The sequence below is a fragment of the Pagrus major genome, chromosome 24 (assembly GCF_040436345.1).
Source record: "Pagrus major chromosome 24, Pma_NU_1.0".
NCBI classification, from domain to species: Eukaryota; Metazoa; Chordata; class Actinopteri; order Spariformes; family Sparidae; genus Pagrus; species Pagrus major.
The window spans coordinates 16780422-16800969 of NC_133238.1; the positions used below are offsets into that span (position 1 = coordinate 16780422).

General features: G+C 40.7%; 1 protein-coding gene across 1 annotated transcript; it reads left to right on the forward strand.

Moving 5' to 3' along the window:
• Positions 1-545: 545 nt before the first annotated feature.
• LOC141020378 (NGFI-A-binding protein 1-like) lies at positions 546-20066 on the forward strand. The gene is made up of 8 exons (XM_073495429.1): positions 546-861; positions 9084-9886; positions 9975-10108; positions 10301-10352; positions 11952-12071; positions 13448-13616; positions 16804-16956; positions 17187-20066. The coding sequence occupies exons 2-8, from the start codon at positions 9086-9088 to the stop codon at positions 17261-17263; spliced, it is 1506 nt and encodes a 501-aa protein (XP_073351530.1). The 5' UTR covers positions 546-861; positions 9084-9085; the 3' UTR covers positions 17264-20066.
• The last annotated feature ends 482 nt before the right edge of the window (positions 20067-20548 follow it).

The following is a 20548-nucleotide window of genomic DNA, read 5'->3' on the forward strand; positions in this document are numbered from 1 at the left end:
TACTAGTTACTCTGAAAATCGAGGTCTTACATCCAATATATGCTCAATTTATTTTAAAAAATGATGAATTCTAGATTAAACTACAGTATTATATATAGATAATTAAGATTATCTTACATAAAACAAATAAAAAATAAAATAAAATCTATGTAGCTCAACTTGAATCTGCAGGAAACAACATATTTGATTATATTTGGTTACATACTGTGTTATTATGAGGATATATTCACATGTATTTACACTTCAACAAAGCCTCAGATGCTCATGATTGCCAGTGCTTTTACTTTTGTGGCGCCAGCCGGAAGTGCGTGTGTGCGCCTGCGTGTGGTTTGACGGTGTGATGAATAGTGCAGGGGAGTGGAGAGACGCTGGGAGAGGACTCAAACACTCACACACACTCACACACACACACACGCACTCATCATCATCATCATACCCGCACACACACGCAACACACACTTGGAGGAAAAAGACGCACCAGAAAGACGCACGAAGGTCAGCGGCGCTTCTTCACTGATATCTGCGCCTTTTTCTCTCTTCACGGCAGGAGAAAGAAAAAGTTTCCAGCAAGAGAGGAAGAGGAGAGGAGTGTCGCTCGGTGTGAGCACGCAGAGACACGCAGGGCAGCTCTGTGGCTTCTCTTCTCGTCCTGGAGATAATTCTTCTATTTCTTGATTTTCTACGTTTTTTTTTGATATTACGCGCGTCGCTCCTCCTGGGGGATCCCTCTTCTCTGCGGGCTTTCCTTCTGCACAAACAGACAGCCAGCAGGCGTTGTGTTGACAAACAGTCCAGAATAAAGGGAACGAGAAGAAGGAGAGCTGGACCAGGGCGGACCAAAGGGGGCCAGAAACTCACCAGGTAGGCTCGGGTTTAATCCTGCATGTGCTGCTGATCATCTTATCCTCAATTCTGGCTCATTTTTGCAACAAATAACCAGCCGGTAGCACCAAAAAACTCCAGTTATTATAAGTATATCATGGCAAATGCTTTGAGATGTCTGTGAACTTATCATATATGTGGTGAAACTCAGTGTAGGTGCGCTGTAGGTCTTGATTGGAGAGAAATACTATGAATTATTGTGAGTTAAAAATAGCTCCAACCGCCAAATGTGATTATGAACCCGCTGCTGGGCACCAGACACAAGAGTGTACGACTTTATATGACTGTGACAAAGATGGAAACACCTTAAAGTACAGTAACAGCGTTCATGTGCATGATACATTTAGATTTTGGGCATATTATTGGTTGGAGTATCGTTGTAAACTCGTTACTCGGCACCAAACACAGACTTTATGTGACTATTATAGAGATTAAACTACCATGAAGGACAGTTAAAGCCACTCGTGTGCACGCTGAATTTAATTATAGGCATATTTTTGGAGTTAAAAGGCCAGAAAATGTGAGAATGTCACAATAAACTTGCTCCAAATGCAGACTGCTGAGATGAAGGTACCTTACAGCACAGTTAAAGACACTCTTGTGCATGAAAAATGTAGATTTTAAGCATATTTTTGGAGTTTAAGTGTCATGATAGGTGACAGTATCATTGTTAACTCACTACTGAACAAAACACAGACTTTATATGACTATTATAAGGATGAAGTTACCTTGAAGCACAATTAAAGACTCTACATTGAGATTAGAAGCATATTTTTGGAGTTAAAAGGGCAAAAAAATGTAAAAGTGTCATTGTAAACTCGTTACTGAGCCCCGAACACAGACTTTATGTGACGAGTATAGAGATGAAGATATCTTAAAGCACAATTAAAGCCACTTTTGTGCATAAAAAATGTAGATTATAAGAATATTATTGGAGTTAAAGTCTAAAAATGTGAGATTGTCATTGTGAAGTCGCTGCAAAGCACCAAACACAGACTTTATGTGACTATTAGAGAGATGATGTGACTTTGAAGCTCAATTAAAGCCTCTTTTATGCACCATACATTTAGATTATCAGTATATCTTTGTTTAAAAGCCAAAAAATGTAAAAGTGTCATTGTGAACTCACTATTGAGCCCCAAACACAAACTGTAAGACATTATGTGACTATTATAGAGATAAAACACCTTGAAGCTTAATTAAAGACACTCCTGTGCAGGATAAATGTAGATTTTAAGCATATTTTTGGACTTAAAGTGCCAAAAAAAATGTAAAAATGTGATTGTAAACTCGCTTTTGAGCACAAACCACAAATTGGAAGACTTCATGTGAATATTAGAGATTAAAACACCTCGAAACACAACAAACAATCACAATCTAAATTTAGATTATAAGCATATTATCGGAGTTAAAGTGCCACAACATGTGAGGATGTCTTAATAAACTTACTACAAAGCACCAAAAACAAGTTATAACAGGGAATATTTGAGGAGTTATTGCAGGAATACAGTGTCTTAATGTTATTTTGATCAATACTCAATCAATAATCGCACTAATTATGATGCACACACATGAGAACACATGATTACAACATTATTATTATTCCACATTGAGAAACCGAGGAAGTTCCTCCTGAATCACCCTGAAGTCAAAGTCTTCTTCACTGGTCTGCTGCTGCTGCTGCTGCGTGGCACTTCACCTGGAAAACTACACACACATCCGCCTCTGTGTGTGTGTGTGTGTGTGTGTGTGTGTGTGTGTGTGTGTGTGTGTGTGTGTGTGTGTGTGTGTGTGTGTGTGTAATCCCTATATGTGATTGTGTGTGTGTGTGCCGCCATTGTGCCAGCGCACGCCTCGCTCCTCCAGGTGAAAAGGCGAACTCGCTAAACTCGCTTTGTGGAGCAGGACTTCAATTAGAGGCTGCCATTCACACTCACACGCACACACACACGCACACTCACACACTCACACACACACACTCACACACTCACACACACGTCTGCTGTGATAAAAGTGGAGTAAGATGGCAGGCTGTTAGATATCAGTCTGAGAGTGTTTGTGCAGACGGCTGTTGTGAAGCTGCAGTGTTTCCTCAGTGAATTAAGTGAATCCAGTTTCTAATAGTAGAAACACACTGTGGTGCTTTTATTGCAGCGGGGTTATTCGAGTCTTCTCTACCTGCTACATACAGCGGCTAAATATAGTCGTTCAGTTTACACGTTTATTTACACTTTATTGTGAAGAAACCAGCACCTTCGATGACAAAAGTGTCAACATCTGTTTGTGTGTTTCATTATCGTATTGAGGGCTGCGACTCACCAGTTCTGTATGTTTTTTGTTGTAAATTGTCAGAAAATATAAAAAGTAACATAAAAAGATGTTTGATCTACTGTCACGTGTCAAAGAAAAGCAGCAAAGTTCACCCAAAGGTGAAATGTCAGTGTCATGCTGATGGAAAGCCACAAAACATTTCTGGAGCTTCACAGTAAAACCGAGTTGAAGCTTTCTCCTACGCAGCTGAAGCAGCTGGGGACTTGTTTTAAAACTTTTAAAGCCAAAATCTTCACTGTAGCTGCTAAGCTAAAAGCGTTAGCGTGCATCCCGTCTTGTCAAATTTGGGATCTCGGGGCTTCCAGAGACTTCAGTCACGCTGGACGAGCTGTACGGAGCCATTTTATGTTGTTTTGGTTGGCTCCATTAATCTGCTTACAATCCTCAGAAAAGACGCTCCCTATATGTGCAGAACTTGCCTTAGAAAAATCACGTTTTTAAGTTTTCTTCAGTATCAAAGTAATCCGGTGATAGTTGTCTGTACATCCATGAGTACACTACAAACAGGAAGTGCTAACAGCTAATTCGGCATGGTTTTAATGGTAATGTTTTTTAAATTTTTTTGTCTGGCCTTTGTCTGACCTTTTAAGTCTCCATGTACTTCAGTTGTTTAGGAGGTTTTGCTGTGAAGCTCCAGAAATGTTTTGTGGAAACTTCACCTGACTGTCCATCAGCATGAGACTGAAATTTCACATTTGGGTGAACTGTTCCTTTAAAACTCTTCAACTTTTTCATCAAGCTGCTGACCTTTAACCCACAAAGATCTTGGGACTTGTGAGAAATGGTGTTGAACTGTGGTAAAAAACAGAAATATACAAATATGAGACTGGAAATAACAGAACGTAAATGAGCCAGAACCAGAGAGAATATCTGACATTTCCTGCCCGTATGTACTGTGCAGGTCCGCGCTGTGTGAAATGGCTCTTATAAAATCTGTGATTGCGCCATAAATGCCAGGAAAATCTTCCTCATCATCGAACCACGCCCTCTTTATGATTGGCCAGCGCAGCACGTCGAGGTGTGGAAGGTGTCGTTTTCACTGTTCACACTACGTCAGCTGCTTTTGTAACCTTTCACGTGTACGAACGAGTGCAACACCGGTGATGTCACGGAGGAAAGACGGCCTGGAAGTGTGAGGACGTCACTGTTATCTACCTGTAGAATTAACCGAGGACGTTCAGAAGAGGCGTACAAGCCGTTAGACGTTACTCGGCGATGTATAGACATCATCAGTTGTGGAAAGAGAACTGCAAATCTGTACAATACTGAAGTAAAAGAACAAAGTATTCTTCTCAAACGCTACTCAGAGTATTAGTTACTTTTTAACTGTAAGCACTGACAGGTAAAGTACGAGTACAATGACAAACATGAAAAAAACAGTCATAAAATGACTTAATTACAGTCATTTGAGTAGTTGTAATTAGTTACTTCCACCCCTGGACGCCATTTTGTTCAGTCATGTGTGCTCTTTGTCTTTCCGTGCCGTCCTGTGATTGGCCGGTTCGTAGACGTGTCTCGTGGCATTATGAGGAACTTCCGTCTTCAGAGTCGGCGGACGTTTTCTCCAGAGATGGATATCAGCTGTCTTTTCTCTGAACATGTCTAGACTGAGTTTACTGCAGCTACACACATGTAGGAAGAAGATGAATGTCAGTAAAAAGTACATTTAACTCCAGTCAGGAAGTAATTCAGCTGCATGTGGAGATCAGAGCCAGCGTTTTACCAAATTCTTTATCCTCAACTTTCACCACGAGTCCTCCACATGTCGCTGACCTTTTGTCTGAACTTGAATGGTCATGTTTTCCACTTGTTTGTACTTGTTGCATGATGATGCTCGTGATGAACTTCCTGCCTCACATGAGATCAGGTTCCCACAGCGAATCTGCTGTGTCACTACTTTCTTTCACCCTGATGTTATTTCGAACGCCTCACTTGTGTTGACGCAGGCGAGCCAACAATGTGGTGATAAAGATGGAAAATTCAGCAGGTTGAGCCGCTGGAAAGTTGTTTCTCTATTTTCATCTTTTTGATTTGGATCCGGTCCTGCTTACGAATGCTAACGCCTCAGATTTGATCCAAATTTCTTGCTCTAATCACCCTAAATTCTTCATTTTAAGGCGATATATAACGTTGGTTTCTATTTCGGAAACAATTTATTCAGGCCGCTTATTTTCACTAACTTATCAAGATTAATCGATCAGTTGTTTTGTCTATAAAATGTTAGAAAATGGTGGAAAAATCCCAAGATGACGTTTCAGATGTCAAAAATATTCACTTTACTGTCACAGAGGAGGAAAGAAACCAGAAAATATTGTGTAGAATTTTGACTTTTAGACTCAAAAGTTACCAACTAATCGATGAATCGTTGCAGATCTAGTTTGATTTTATATTTTCAGACAAAAGAAATTGATTGATTAGAATAAAAGCTAGAAAGAGAATAAATCACTGAGTTGCCATCTTTACTCTCTTTCAGACGCGTTCATTCAGTTGCTCATTTGTTTCCTGTTATTTACGGTATCGTATTTCCATATTTCTAGTTTCACGATCCAGGAGCCGTGCAGGTTCAAGATCAGCAGCTTGATGAAAAAGTCGAACAGTGTGCTGTTGATATATTTTAGACGGCAAAGATTGAAGATAAAAAGTTTGAAACATGTGAAAAGAAAACAAGCTGTGTACCAAAAGCTTTCCAAAAAATGAGTTAAGAATAAAATTATAACGTTAGGAAGAGAAAACCTCTACAACAAGAAATTCTCAAGAAAAAGAAAACAACACAAGTTACATGCTTGAAAAGGAGTAGGAAGAAGTAAACACTTATTAAATCCGACCCCCTCCCTACTACCTCATTAACTACGTCTTAATCTGTGCAAAATGATTTACTCCTTATTCACACACACACACACACGTATATATATGTATATATACATATTTATGGAAAACAGAGGTTAGAAAGGTTACTATCGGCTTACAAACCTAATGGGAGCTGCTGTTTTTTAAATCCTAACTAATGAATTGTTTAAAACTGCTGCTGTAGATACTTAAAGGATGAGCTCACTCACAAAAGAATACTCATTTTACACATTTATTTGCAATTCAACGTGAACAAACAGCACCGTTAATGACAAAAGTGGCAACATCTGTTACTTTTATAATATAATTACGGCTGCAATTAACAGGTTCTGTCTTCGTTTTGTCAGAAAATATTGACCAAGACAGTTCAAGACCCCAAAATTGTTAATTTACTAACATATATGTGAAAGTAACATTTCTGGAGCTTCACAGCAAAACAGCGCTGCAGCATTCTCCTAAACAACTGAAGCAGCTGGAGACTTAAAAAACTCCTAAACTCCATTAAAATGTTGCCGAGTTACTGATCAGCACTTCCTGTTTGCAGTGGACTCATGGATGTACAGACAGCTATCAACAGATTACTTTGATACTGAAGAAAACTTAAAATCGTGATTTTTCTAAGGCAAGTTCTGCACATGTAAGGAGCGTCTTTTTTTGAGGATTTCTGACCGTATTCATGGAGTCATCATCTCCTCCCTCCATGCTGATATAAAGTCAGGTGAAGTTTCGTGTCCACAAAACATTTCTGGAGCTTCACAGAAAAACAGCCATTTCATGTTTTGTTGGTTGTTTTAAAAAAATCCATATATGTGCAGAACTTGCCTTAGAAAAGTCATGTTTTTGAGTTTCCTTCAGTATCAAAGTAATCCAGTGATAGTTGTTTGTACATCCATGAGTAAACCGAAAACAAGAACTACTAATAGCTATTTCGGCAAAGCTTTAATCGAGTTTTGGAGTATTTTTCTGTTTTGTTTTATGTTTTAAAACTAGTCTCCGGCTGCTTCAGTTGTTTAGCAGAATGCTGCAACGCTGCTTTGCTGTGAAGCTCCAGAAATGTTTTGTGGAAACTTCACTTGACTTTCCATCAGCATGGTGGTGAGGACATAATGACTGAATTTACATTTTTTTAGGTGAAGTTATTCTTTAAACCTGGGTAGAAAAACAGACGAGAACTTTACTCAACAGCAAAATCTCCATTAGCAACATCAGAAGCAGTAATGTTTGTGGTTCTGTTTGGGATATAACTTGAAGTATCGGTGGTCACCGTCTCCTCTCAGGCAGCGTTTGTCTTTGTCATTCGTCGAGGCCTGCCTGGCTCCCTGGGCCTATTCTGGGCGAGGCGAGCCCACCACCTACACATCCTGCAGGGGTGGAGAGAGGCATGTGGTCCTCCCAGCAACCCGGGCCTGCTGACTGCCACTCCTCTGTTAGCTGGGCCTCCGCAGGGCCTCACATGCACTTAGGAAGAATCAAAAACAAGCCTCTTTCAGAACCTTCGCTCGCTGTTTCTCAAAATTCAGGGTGGCAAGTGACACGTATTTGGCACGGATGTGAGCGCGTCTCTGCTTTGTAAGGGTTTGGGATCGGAGGCAGAGTGAATGACAGCGTCGCCTTCGAAGATAAATACTAATCTGACGAGCTGACAGGGCAGCAAACAGCCAAAGATACATCCAGAAAAGGTTTATTCACGGGGTGCTGCAAATGTGGAATCTGCCTTGAGCTAAAATAGTAACAGTGAAATAAAAACACCATACTTTCAGCATTTTATTACTTTGTGCACTACTGCAAGAAATATCATGAAATTATCTCTTTAAAATGACAGAAAACATGAATATGTTCACGTTCATACACCTGTAAAAATGTCGATTATAAACAGTTTGAAAGCAGAAATCCCACCTGTACTAATCATTCTAAAAATGTCAGGCACTCGTGGCGTTCTCGATGGAAACGTCGACCATCCAGTCGCCAAATTTAACCTTTTTACGCACCTGCTGAGGCCTGATAAACTGCACTCATGCACCTGCCAAGAGTAATATGTACAGTCCAAATATAAGTCTTTACAGTTTCACAGAAACGTGTCTCCATGTGTACGCAGGGATTTTGGTGCAGAACGTACAAAACTCAAGGTCGATTTTTTTTTGCTTCTCTGTCGTCGTTTTTTCTTTTGTCAAACTGTCTCCAAGGTCAGGAGCTTTTTTGTTCTGGTGACGAGTGTAGATGCTTTTTGTTAAGAGCTGTGTGACACCCAGGAAAAGGCAAATCGTCTCAGAGTTAATGTCCTTGGATCTGTGTCTGTCTGACTTATCCATAGCTTGGTTTTCTCACCATGTGGTGCCCAGCGGGAGGATTTCAGTCAGCTAATGACTTATCTGACATTTCTACGTCTGACTTTTTTGAAGGACTGGGCAAGATATTCAGCTTTAAAGGTCCAATCTGTAAGAAATGTTTTAGTCTTATTCTGAAACTGATGCTTTGGGATTGTCGGTCAGATCGGCCACCAAAATCAATTTTCTTACCACGAGTTAGATCAGCACTCTCATGCCAGCAGTCAGTTAGCTTAGCTTAGCACAAAGACTGAAAACAGGGGGAAACTGCTAGCCTGTCTGACTCTGTCTGAAGGTATCAAAACCAGAAGTTAGCCGGCTTGGTTGGCGGAGGTTCCTAGTGTGCAAGCTTGATGGTATTTTATAGCCAGGAAGTAGAACTGCTTCTCAGAACATCTTTGTGCTAAGCTAAGCTAGCCATTAGCTGACTCTAGCTCTAGAGTGGGATTGACCTTCTCAGCTAATTCTCTGCAAGAAAGTGAAAAGGTGTATTTTCCAAAAATGTTGTTAGTCTTTTAAACGTACTACAACTTTACAAGAACTTAACTGATTAATACTGATGCCCCTTTTTGACCTACATAAGCAAACAAGACCATCAACGAAAAAAACAAAGTTTACGTTCCTCCTGAATCACTCCTTGTATTAACTTTAAATTATAAGAAGCTCACATTTTTTAATGTGTTGTTTGTCCTCTTTCAGGTATGGCAGCGGTGTTGCCGAGAACCCTGGGTGAGCTGCAGCTCTACCGAATCCTGCAGCGGGCCAACCTGCTGTACTACTATGAGGCCTTCATCCAGCAGGGCGGCGACGACGTGCAGCAGCTGTGCGAGGCCGGGGAGGAGGAGTTCCTTGAAATAATGGCCCTCGTCGGCATGGCCAGCAAGCCGCTGCACGTGCGCCGCCTGCAGAAGGCGCTGCGGGACTGGGTCACCAACCCGGCCATCTTCAACCAGCCGCTCACATCGCTGCCCGTCTGCAGCATCCCCGTCTACAAGCTGCCCGAGGGCTCGCCCACGCTGCTCAGCGGACAGGATCGAGCCAACACCGCCAGCGTCAAGATGCCCAAAGGCGTCGCCGCCGCCTGCTCCGATCCAGGGAAGCTGGACGTGGCACGGGACAAAGTTTCAGCCGGGTCGCCTCTGCAGGGCGGCAGCGAGGCTCGATTCTGGTCGGGCCACAGCAACGACAGCGAGCACAGCCTGTCGCCGTCAGACCTCGGCTCCCCGTCCTCACCGAGGGACGCGTTAGAGGCTCTGGACGCCGCGGCCGTCCAGTCCGTCCTGGAGTGTGTGGACAGGATGGCACCGGGACTTCCTAAAACAGACCTCGCTGAGGTCAAAGAGCAGCTGAAGAACAACAAGAAAATGGCAAAGATGATCGGACACATCTTTGAAATGAGCGATGACGACCCGCGGAGGGAAGAGGAGATCCGTAAATACAGCGCCATCTATGGACGCTTTGACTCCAAGAGGAGGGACGGCAAACACCTGACGCTGCATGAGGTTCACTTCACATGTTTGATAAAATAATTTGTCCTGTTTGTGGTTTTGTTTCTTTAAACTAACCTGACTCACTGTGTGTGATTTGCAGCTGACAGTTAACGAGGCGGCAGCTCAGCTCTGTATGAGGGACATGGCTCTGCTGACACGTCGAGACGAGCTGTTTGGACTCGCCCGCCAGATTTCCAGAGAAGTCACCTACAAGTACACCTACCGCACCAGCAAGTAAGAGCTCAGACCAAGTGTAACTCTTCAGAACAAAGGTTTCTGTCCTATCTTGAAGAATCCAGCTGTATTGTTTATTCCTGCATGAGAATCTTTCTTTTTCCAACCACAGCTGACAGGAAGTGGGTTTGAATACATCTTGACTCCTGATGTATAAAGTCCTAAAGTGTGTTTCCTGATGTTTCCCTGCAGGTCTCGCTGTGGAGACAGAGACGAGCCGTCCCCTAAAAGGATTAAAACAGAGGTGAGAGAAACATCACTGCAGTCAGATTAAAGCTGTGAACCGGGAGAAATTCTGTCTTTACATGTTTTTTTGTAAAAACTTTACATTTCTTCAGGTTCAGTTTTCAACTTTTCTCTTGTCAGAACACTGTGCTTATGCTCTGGTTAGGGTTAGAAAACATCATGTTTTGGCTGGAGATGTCCTGTGGTCTTGTCAAAAACACTGGTTTTGTGGCCACAAACACGACTGGAGATTTTTCCAAGGTCATATTGAAAACAGCCAGTTTTGCTCTCCACAAACACAGCTGGAAATTGTCCTGAGGGTTCGTCAAAAACACCCAGTTTTGTTGCCACAAACACAGCTGGAGATTTTCCAAGGTCATGTTTAAATAACCGGTTTTGTTCTCCACAAATGCAGCTGGAAATGTCCTGTGGTCTCGTTAACAACGCTCAGTTTTAGTCTCAACAAACACAGCTGTAAATTTCTTGACTTCTCTTCAACAATATTTGTTTTTGTCACCACAAACACAGCTTGACATTTCCCTGAGGTCCTTTTAAAAACACCCGGTTTATTCGCCACAGTCATGGCTTTAAATTTGGTTGCTTCTAATAAATAATGTTGAACAAAGACCTGAAGCTCACTCTTTGGTAAATTTTCAGTATTTAAAACTTAAGATTAAAGGATACATGCTTGGCAGATGGCGCTCCTCAGTGTGCAGCCCTCAGAAACAGATCGGACACAGCAGCACCAGCCTTGAACACAGTACAAAGTGTTCCTCCGCTGACACACTTGGCTCCGAGTTTCTTCTTTGAATGGCTCCTCTCAGTTTGTAAACCGATGATCGAAAACATGTGGTGGCTGCGAACCCTGCAGGGATTTAAACCGAAGGCGAAGAGCTGCAGATGAACCGACACCTGCTCAGTAAAACTACTCAGAGCTCCCGGAGGGGGAATTATTGCCAAAATTCACTTTCAGGCCGAAAGAGAACAACTCCCAAAAAGTCCAGTTTGTTCTGTTGGTTGTTTTTTTTATCAAAGGAAATACAAATATTAATAATATAAATATCACAATTAAACTAATAATATGCTCCTGATCTCATGTTATTGATACTATAATAATTCATGAGATTTTGGATTAACAATAGTCCGTGTTGTTTTTTATTACATAACCTTTATTCAAGTTATACTTACTATTCTAAAATAGTCTTTATATAAACTTTAGTGGAGAATGTTAAAATTAAGGTTCTATTTTACAATAAGCATCATTAATAAATGGTAAATTTATCGTTAATTAAACAATATAATGATTTATAAAGCATTAATTAACCAATTATGTATTGCAAAGCTGCAACGCACGTTTATAAACCTTTACAATTGCTTCATAAATTGTTTATAAAGCATTTCAATGGTATTTAACAGTGAAATAACTATCAACTAATGTTTAATTAGCTATAAATGAACCTTTTATTAATGACGCTTATTATAAAGTGTTTAATTCTGTGTGTAATTGTCCCTTAATCGAGTATCATGAGGGAAAAAACATGGAATTCCTCCCAAAATGTTACACCAAAACAGACAGAAAGAAGGCGAACACTGAACTTTTCTCTCCGTGTTCCTTCAGGAGAACTTCTTCGACATCCAGGAGGCGCTGCAGGCGATCCACATGAGGCAGGAGATGCTGAGGGAGCAGCTGGCCTGCGCCAAGTCGAAAGGAGAAGAAACCGTCGGACGAAATCTGCAGGTAGAAAACTGTTGCTGTCTGATTCTGTTAAACTCCCCCAAAATCCCAAACCCACAGTTGTGTTTCAGGACATTAACAGTGAGATGGGAGGACGTGCAGATGTCGGGGGCGCCGTAACAAAATGAGGGAGCTGAAGTGTTTCTCATTCCTGTAAATGTGGAAGTTACTTGAAGACGAATCCAGACGTAAACCTTTAAATCCTCATATTGTAATGAGACCTTTAAGGGTTTACGTCTTCAGTAGGAACCAATGAGCTCTGCATTGAGAGCCACAAACAGGAAGTTAGACAGTATTGCGAGATGGACTAACATGTTGTTGGTTTTTGTCTTTACAACACTAGGAAAACATATAGAATATTGTCAGCCTCATCTGAAACATCCAAATCTCTCGTTTCCTGTGTTTCCACCAAACTCCATTCAAATTTCTTACGATTTAAGAAATCCTGCTAACTACAAAATTAATTTTTTTTAAAGCTTTTTTCTCCTTTTGTCAGACATCAACAAAATCTCACTGCTTTGTTTCCCTTAATGTAAATAAACAAGATGGCGACATATTATGGGATGTAACAGCACTCGTCTGAAAACAACAGCGTGTTAAAATGAGTGTTCCTCGAAAGCTAAAGCTAATGTACCTCAGCTGTTCATGTTGAAAGGATTCCCATCAACAGATCTGGAGACAGACTCCCATGTCAGCAGATGTTTGTGGCAGCAGGATCCAGTTTGATCCCAGTAATGTTCTTTATTGGTTTCCAGTGCCTCTCTGCTGCTGTGGCTTGTTCCTAATTAGAGCCGGAGTGTAGGAGGAGAGCTTTATGATAACTAATTACGCAGGAAACATGTTCATGTGACGCATGCTGCTTCACTTCGTCATGTGCGAACATGTCTGCTCTCATGTATGTCTGTGCACGAGCTGCTGATCAGCTGTTTGTGCGGCTGCAGTTACACTTGTCGTCTGTTTGATGTGATTTCTCAGAAATCGCATTCAGCAGCAGAAGAAGAGATTTCATGGCTGCATTCACACCGCGGGCCGTCTGAAGCCGCCGCTCGTATCAGACGTTCCTCTAAAGCTCGTCCCATTATAATGTGAGCTGACAGTGATGTGCAGACTGACAATAAGCTGATATCACTGCTGCTTTTATTCCTGCCACTTCTCAGAATCTGAGGTTTTGAGTCGTCCTCTGTTTTCACGCTCGCTGACTGCCTGGAGAGGGATTATTCTTCTCCAGGCAGCATGTAAGCGATCGTCCACGGGTGTCATTCGGACAGTTTGCTTTTATATCTTTGAGGATTGTGTCCACTCAGAAGCAGCCAAACAGAAATGTTGTTAGTGGCAGAGCTGTGCTGAAACAATCTGAATTATTAAAATTGTGTCCTCAGATGCAGCTGGAGCGTCTGCTGGCCCGGCAGATGGAGATCCTGCAGGACGCCGCCGTCCAGGAGCGACTCCAGGCTCTGGACTGGAGGATCCCCCCCGCCGCCTTAAAGTACCTCAACGACGCCCAGAACACCAACGGAGCGGCCGCCGACGCCAGCAGAGACAGCCAAGGTACGTAGAGCACGAGCAGGCGGTGGAGAGGAGTTTGAATCAGCATCGTTTCAGTCCCATTTCCTGAGTTGGGGTAAACTGTTCTTCACGAGCTTCTAAGTCATGATGTGGAAACGACATGGACGCTATAAATGAGATGTTTTGTATTTCATGGCTCAGAACGTTTAAAAAACACGTTGATAGCTGTTTCTGTCCCAGTACATCCCCTACAACAACTTAAATATTGTTCTGCCTGAGTTGTTATCAGGGTTATTCCTAATAAATTGTTTTCAAACTAATTTAGGTCCCAGCAACAGTTACAACCTCGTCCCAGATTACAAATGAAATGTGAGCAAAAACTTTAGTTGCGAATGTGAATTAATAGTTTCTATCAACTTTTATCCGCTTGTTTTTGCGTTATATGGCGTCAACAAGTCCTGTAGCGAGGGCTGCGACAAACAATTATTTTCATTGTCGATTATTTTCTGGATTAATCGAGTAGTTGTTTGATCTGTGAATGACCTTAGCCCAAAGATATTCAGTTTACTGTCACAGAGGAGGAAAGAAACCAGAAAATATTCACATTTAAGAAGCTGGAATCAGAGAATTTCGACTCTTTTCTTAAAAAATTACTCGAACCTTTAAATCGATTAGCAAAACAGTTGGTGATCAATTTAATATTTGGCCACGAGGCCCTGTTCTTAGAAACTGAAACCCTTTACAAAGACGAGTCACTAGAGCTACTTTTTTGTCCGTGGATCTGTTTTCACATCTCCCATCCGAGGAAGAATATTTGATGTTTCTCAGCAACACTGAGAGCCTAAAAATGTCTTCAAAGTTTCCACTGAAGCATAAATCTCACCTTGGTTTGGCTCGTCTTGGGCGACTTTTTTTTTTGCCAAATTCTGGTTTGCCAAGCTGTAATTGGCTCTCTGCTGCCCCTAATGTCCAATCAGAAAACACCCAGCTGTCGGTTCAGTCTTCAGCCAAATTGTTGCCCGTCGTCGTCTTTTAAGCTCGACAGGAGACAAACTGAATCGGAGCCTAATGTGACTTGATGTTTGTTGGAGGTTAATTTGAAGAGTATTTACTTCATGTCACAAACGGATGAAGGTGCTGATTCTCCACACCCGGTCGTGGCAGCTGTCACTTTTTCTTTTTTTTTTTCCAGCTCTGACTCTTCAAACACAGAGCGAGGAAAGAAGAAAAAAAAAGAAACATCATTATTCAGGATCTTACTTCTCCTCAGGGCCTCATCTCATTTTCATCCCTTTCCTCCCTCACCCACTCCCGACAGCTCATTATATCGCTGTTCCCACAAATCCCACAATGCACCTGTAATTATCACGCCCACGCCTGTTTACCTCCAGCCAGTTGCCTGGAGGGGGGCGTCTCTCTCTCTCTTTCTCTCTGTCTACCTCTCTCTCTCCTCCCCCTCTTCTTCTCTGCTTTCCTTCCTCGTTTTCTTCTTCTTGTCCCTTTTCTTTTTTCTTCTCTGTCACTTGTCATTTCTTTTCTTCTCCTTCTTATCTCAACCTCTCTCCTGTAACACTGTTTCCTCTACTTTATCCTGCCTCGTCCTTTATATACTGTAACTCTCTCTTAACCCCCGTTTTTCTTCTGTATGTCCTCTCTTGTTTATATCCTCCCTTTAAGCCACTAGAACAGCTCGACTAAAGAAGTAAAAATGACTCAGTATTACCACAAATTTCCAAAACCTGCTTGAGATTGACTATAAATGTATTTTTGGAGATAATTGCGAAAAATGATCAACATAGATCCTTGAAGATGGAAGTCAGGAGTTGTGTTTTTTATCCACCACCAGTCAGTTTCAACATAATTTGCTGTGGCAACTGAAGAGAGGTGCAACAATTAGTTGATTAATGGAAAAGAAAATGTATTTAATTACTGCATAATTAAATTAGTTTGCCTGCTTGATTGGAAACATGTAGTGAATTATTATAAAGGAAAATCAGACTTTTTGTAAGTTTCAGCCCACACACTATTTATTAACAAGCTAGTAAAATTAAAATGAATCAGATCTTTTGTGATTAAGAAGCATTAGACCTTATTTATTATTTTTATCTATTGTAATGTTTATCAAGACATGTCACAAGAAACACAAATGCTCTTAATCAACAAAAAAGACAGAAATCAGAAAAGATTATTTCGAGGGAGAACACGGTTTTAATCCCATGTCTTAATTAGCCTATTTATGTATCAGTTTTACATTACATTATTTATAAAATAACCATGTGCTAAAAATAACACAAATCGTGTGAGTCTACTAAATTAACACTACTTTTAAACATCTGCAGGGCTTGACATTAAAGCCTGCCTGAGGCAAACATACTTTGTGTTCAGGCGGGTGAAATGACTCATGGCATATGGTCGGTAAGGAGACAGACTATAACACTGTGCTTCAGTGATACAGTACGCAGTTTATTTTCAGATTACATTACATTAGACAGCACATTGTTTTTGCACTTGCCTGAACGGACAACTGCATCTGAGAATAAACTGCATACTGTATCAGTGAAGTGAAGCTTTTCCACCTGAGCTGTGTGCACGAGTCTGTCTCACCACCCAATAAAAGAAAATATATATATAAATAAGAAAAATATCCGGCATATTGGACACACAAGTTAACAAAATATAATGTTATTAACATTAAATATCTCTGGAGCGATGCATGCAAAACTTACTTTTTTGCCCAAAAGCTAACAGTTGTGCTGTTCAAATATTAAGTCTGGGATTGTAGTGTTCATTTACATTTTATGCAAAATCTAAAATAAATCCAATAAGAAATAACGATTCAGTATAGTAATATTAAATACAGAGCAGTCTGTTGGTAGAGAAAATACAGTAGAATCTCCCCCGTCTCTCATTACTTCTGACTTTCTTGTTCTCAAAGGGAGTGAAAGGCAAACACAAGGGATCAACAGCTTAACTCGCACAAACACAGGCTTCGTTTCCACTGGGAATATTGAACATGTGAAACAAAGCCGGTGTTTGAACAACATCTGGGCTGATGTTTGCTTTGGATTCACTTCATTTTAATTCTGACTGATGATAATATAGTCCAATTTAGTATCATTTTGTATCATTTATTAATACTGTACTGTTGGAAGAGCTGAATCTGAAGCATGTGATGAAGTTGTTAGGAAACTGAGTGTTTATTGCGTTTCTGTCTATTTCTGTCCTCCAGATGAACGGCCAATCAACTTGCGGGTGGTTAGTCAGAACATGCAGGAAGGCGACCTCCCATTGGGCAAGCAGCTAGCCAATGAACTCAAGCGCCATCACAACCACAACAACAACAACAACAGCAACACAGACGAGACCAAAACACCAGCAACAGGTATGTGCGTTTCTTCAAGACTGTCTACTGCATTATGAACCTCTTTGCTGACGATACTGTCCTTTATGTTTGTCTTTGTCTTCAGAAAGCTGAATGTTGCACATAAAATCAAAACATTTACAGCGTTCACATGTTCTACAGTTATTACTCTAAATTTCTACAAGGCTTTATGCGGCTTTATAAACCTCTTTGCTGATGATACCCTCTTTTATTTTTGTCTTCGTCTTTAGAAAACGGAACGTCGCAGCGAGCATCAAACAACACAGAGAAGAAGACCATCAAGTCAGAGCCGGAAGACTCCACATAGTGCCTCCTGCCTCGCCCTAAAACCCCTCCTCCCCCTCATACCAACCCTCAATTCATTCTACTCACACTTGACAGTATGCAGTTACTACCCGTCAATAGATACTAAGCAAGCACAGCCACAGTAGAGCCTTAACAACCAATGTTGCCTCATGAATAGCATTTATTTTTCTTTGATTTTGTCTTTTTGTTTTGTTTTTGTTTAAAAGGTATTTGCCAAAGCACCGAGAGAGCATGTCGAGAAGCCCTTCAGTGCTCTACAGGTCTTTGTCTGTTGATTAATCGTACACGTTAGATGTACATGTAATTTAAGAGTGATCTGTTGCAGACATTTGTATACTCTTTACCTCTGCCTGGGTGGTATTTTTGTTGCTTTCTTTGGACAGCCAGGTTGAAGGCTGATATGCCGGGGCTGAGTCTTAACTCAAACGTAGATTCAGAGTCGAGATAAAATTGAGAAATGTTGGCTGTGGTGGGTTCAGCCTCGTTGTACCACTTTATATGACTACCATACAGCCAATATTTTAAGACTTCCTTTAGTCACTTGGACGCTAAAACTGAAGCTGCTGATGCTGCCAATATGAAATGTAGAATTTCAAATTTCAAAACATTTCAAGTGTCCACTGTTTCGCCTTCGGAATTTAGCCAAACTAGCGCTGGTGCTCTAGGAATATAAATATGAATAATTTCTCCACTTGTACAATAGTGAAGCCATTATATCCAGAAAACAACACTGCTATGCTAGCTAAGATGGTGACCACGGCAAAAACTTCTTGCTAAATGTTAGCATTTAGCTTGGAACCCATTCAAGTACAACCTTAAAGATCCAGTGTGTTTGATTTAGGGAAAAATGTAAGGACCGTAACAGGAAGAGGTCCCGTAAAAAAAATGTTACGTTGGTAAAAGAGAAAGTCACCCATACAAATAGTACTTAAGTATTCAAAGTAATTTTCTGGCAATAAATGTACTTAAGTTTTAAAAGTACAAGTAAAAGTAAAAAAAAACATACATGTACATGTATGTATTAACTGTGTACATGACTTGAATTTGGCATTATTGGCAGCAGCGTTATCGACCAGATCTGATTCCGATATATAAGATTACAAATGTTATGTCAAGTAAAGTACAAGTACCTCAAAGTTGTACTTAATCACAGTATTTGAGTAAATGTACTTCGTTATACTCTGCCATCACACTGCTAGATGCCACTAAATCTGACACACTGGACCTTTAAAGATACACAAGCGCGTTAAAGCATTCACAATGATTTTTTATTGTAGTTGCAGTGCTTATTGATGCCTTTTGTTGCCATAATAGATGAAACTTGTGGCAAACTATACACACAAATATATAAAACTGTATTTAAAAAAAGTCATCAACGCATAATAATGGTGTTACTGTGTCCCAAAATTGGAAATCGGTTTTCATATCTTTACAAGGCAACTAAAACTCTTGGCTACTGTGAAAAGATCTTAAAATTTAGCAGCAAAAGCCAAAGATTTAGCAGTTTTTGTCATTTCCCTGGCCATCACCCCAGGTCTTCTGAGCCTCCGTCTTTCTCCCAAATCTAACGTAGGTGTCTGCATTTGTACTGTAACTCAAACCGAAGGTGTAAAAGTACTGTAGGGAGATGGAGTTAGGATTCAGCCCCTGTTGCAGTTAGTTTTTTTGTCGTTCACATCAAATGGGAAAACAGGAGAGGCGGGATTAATCCTCCCTTCCTCGCTCTTGTCTTGTGTATATTTATGGGAGGTAATATAAGCAGAGGATGTATAGGAGCTGTTGTGGAATAACAGCAGGGTACCTCTGTCATTTGTCTTGGCAGGATGGCTGGGCTGGCATGCCAGAGGCTGAGCTAATTGGTTCATTTCACTTTGTAATTTAGCAAAACACTGCTGTTGAAGTGAAACCACGCATCTGCGAGCGGGGAGTATTTCAGGAATCAAGCCTGTGTTTTATTTTTTATTTAGAAATGATCCAACGAGCTTTCAGCGGGCCCCACAGGTCGTAAAATCCACTCAGCATGAAAACTTCCAACTAAAGACGGAATCAAATATTAAAGATTGCAGGTGTGTGGTTTCTCACCAGCAGCAGCGAAAAGCAAAATTCCTGTTTATTGCTGTTCGTCACGGAGCAGCAGCCTGGGGTCTGTAAATAGTACCAAGATAACAAATAGTGCTAGCCTAATCTCTCAACCAGGGTTTTCCTTTGTCAAGTGTAACTTTGCTGTAGATTTTTTGGTGTCAATACAGTGTTTATGTGTAGAGCAAAAACAAAAAAAGACAACTTCTTAAGTGTCATTGAGGAAAAAATACAACAGTGTGAAAGTGTCTGGTATATAAAAACATGCTTTACATGATGATAATGTTGATTAGCCTTAGCTCTTAACAGTGTTTAATCCACCTGTGATGGCCATCAGTGCATATTTCAAAGTTTTTGCTGTTTAGAGGTAAATACATAACGAATAAGTGTTCACTGTGTTTTTATGTGTAAATACGTCTGTTTGCTCCACGATGATAAGACAATTTGGTCTAACTGTCCCTTCCCCCGACTCCCTGCAGATAGTTTAGTCTCACTCAGCGTAATGACAGACCAATGCAATATTTATGTAAGTAATAAGTCTATTTGCATTCTGTATGGATCCATCATTCTGTTCCGTGCTCAGTAACTGTACGTCTGTCATGAACTTCAGGGTGGGAATTCACCTAAGACTTGGGAAATGTTTGTGTCGTCTCACTTTTAGTCACTGTATTTGTATTTAAAGACATTTTCCATCAGAGGAAACTAGCGAGGATTTGTGATCTGTTGTAAAAAAAAAAAAAAAAAACTAGTTTGCTAAAGCTAAACTAGCTGGTGAATTCTGGGAGATGAAGCCGCCGCGGTCGGTGGCTCAAACACTGGCCTAGTTTTAGCGTGACTGTTGTACGATGTTTCAGAGGATAGCGCATGTCTGACCTGCCGTCTCACTGATCACTGTTCTCCTCACTGTTTATTGTAAAGTGATAGATTAGGCTTCACCTAGTTATGCACCTGTTTTTTAAACACTAATATATTTTATTTGTTATACAGCACATAAACATTAAACTTTATTTTTTTGAACTCTATTGTGAGGTGCGTTCTGTGATCAATGTCTTTAAATCAGGTAACTTGTCATGAGTGTTTGGATGGATGTTTGAGGCTGATTTTTACACAGAAAATCTAGAAAATGAACAATATTTTTTTATATAAGAACGTCTCTTAGATATGTACTGAATGGGACATTTTACAGCTTGAAAATGAACATGTCTGT